Source organism: Rhagoletis zephyria, unplaced genomic scaffold, assembly GCF_001687245.7.
Source record: "Rhagoletis zephyria isolate East Lansing unplaced genomic scaffold, Rhagoletis_zephyria_1.1 Rzeph_scaffold_57198, whole genome shotgun sequence".
Classification (NCBI taxonomy): Eukaryota; Metazoa; Arthropoda; class Insecta; order Diptera; family Tephritidae; genus Rhagoletis; species Rhagoletis zephyria.
In genome coordinates this window covers 348-1,739 of record NW_016214250.1, presented here as the reverse complement: position 1 = coordinate 1,739, position 1,392 = coordinate 348, and the positions used below count along the sequence as shown (strand labels likewise).

Below are 1,392 nucleotides of genomic sequence, written 5' to 3'. Positions count from 1 at the left end.
AGCTCGCAGTTTTACTATACATTTACACATTACAGATAAAACTTGACTTCAAGATCATGTACCCTGACAAGGAGGATTGTTTGTATTCGAAATGGGAAATGTTTACGGAAAAAATTCAACGATTTTATGAAACTAATCTACACAACGATTTCTGCAAACAGCTCTTTTCTCTTGCTAAAGCTTCAACGAACAAAGGTAAATACAGATCAAGTGTAACAAAAAACTCCAAAATCAATCGGCTTTCGTTAATTTCTTAAATTTTGTTTAAAGATACGCAAGACTACATTCTTACAACGCTGCTGAATGGAGTTCTTCCACCTTCATCATGGTTTCAAAGTTCCTGCGGAAAGCTAAGAAAGAAAGCAACAATAGCAGACTCGCAACAAAGCTTTGTTTTACGATTAACTTCAATCAACGATTACGAAAGGAAAATTACTGAGTTGATAAGTATGTACTATTCTGCAGGAATGACAATACAGCCTTTTATAATTGTGGAAGGAATAGCTGAGGGTGATATAACAGGATTTTGTATATATTTTGATAAAACATTGTATAAATTTGAGTCGTTTCTAGAATGCCTAGATATCTGTTTCAAAATTTTTCACACTCTTTGCCTAAAATATCCTCAGGCATGCGAAACTTCTTGGGTTTTTTTACAACAGTTTTTTTTGGAAATTTATACTGAATATGACTGCAAGCCGGCAAATTTAACGTCTCTTTTGAATTTTATGACATATAATTAATTGCTTTAAAATGTTTATTTGCTTCGAGTGCCACAAAAAATTTGCAGAAATTGATACCTTAATATGTCATTTTAAAGTAGATCATAAGCTTTCTACGAAACTTTTACCACTGCAATGCAAGCAAGATAACTGTAATCAATTATTTACAAAATTTACTTCGTTCCGCAATCATTTACAAAATACTCATACAAAATTTAAAAACACATACGAACCAAACGTAACTCCAACTGAAGCTATAACGATACCGATTTTAAGTAATAATTTAAGTACGGAAACAGAACCTCAAGATGTTGATAATTCATCAATGCAAAATATTGTTAATGAAACTAAAAATCTAAAGAAAAAGGCACTGTATTTATCTTTAAGTTTGTATGCTCAAAACAATTTGCCTAGGAAACAAGTAATCGATATTCAGACTATGGTATCTTCTTTGCTTTTGTCNCCGGCAAATTTAACGTCTCTGTTGAATTTTATGACATATAATTAATTGCTTTAAAATGTTTATTTGCTTCAAGTGCCACAAAAAATTTGCAGAAATTGATACCTTAATATGTCATTTTAAAGTAGATCATAAGCTTTCTACGAAACTTTTACCACTGCAATGCAAGCAAGATAACTGTAATCAATTATTTACAAAATTTACTTCGTT

At 31.1% G+C, this 1,392-nt stretch overlaps 1 protein-coding gene across 1 annotated transcript; it reads left to right on the top strand.

Moving 5' to 3' along the window:
- Positions 1-27: 27 nt before the first annotated feature.
- Positions 28-1,176, top strand: LOC108356328 (uncharacterized). The gene is made up of 2 exons (XM_017607443.1): positions 28-195; positions 271-1,176. Exons 1-2 carry the CDS (start codon positions 57-59, stop codon positions 741-743), a joined length of 612 nt encoding a protein of 203 aa, XP_017462932.1. The 5' UTR covers positions 28-56; the 3' UTR covers positions 744-1,176.
- Positions 1,177-1,392: the final 216 nt, after the last annotated feature.

Excerpts from the sequence above, each read along its gene's own strand:
- LOC108356328 (XM_017607443.1), top strand. The coding sequence starts at position 57 with ATGTACCCTGACAAGGAGGATTGTTTGTATTCGAAATGGGAAATGTTT. Across the intron at positions 196-270 it reads TAAAGCTTCAACGAACAAAG|ATACGCAAGACTACATTCTT; the intron begins GTAAATACAGAT and ends TTTTGTTTAAAG.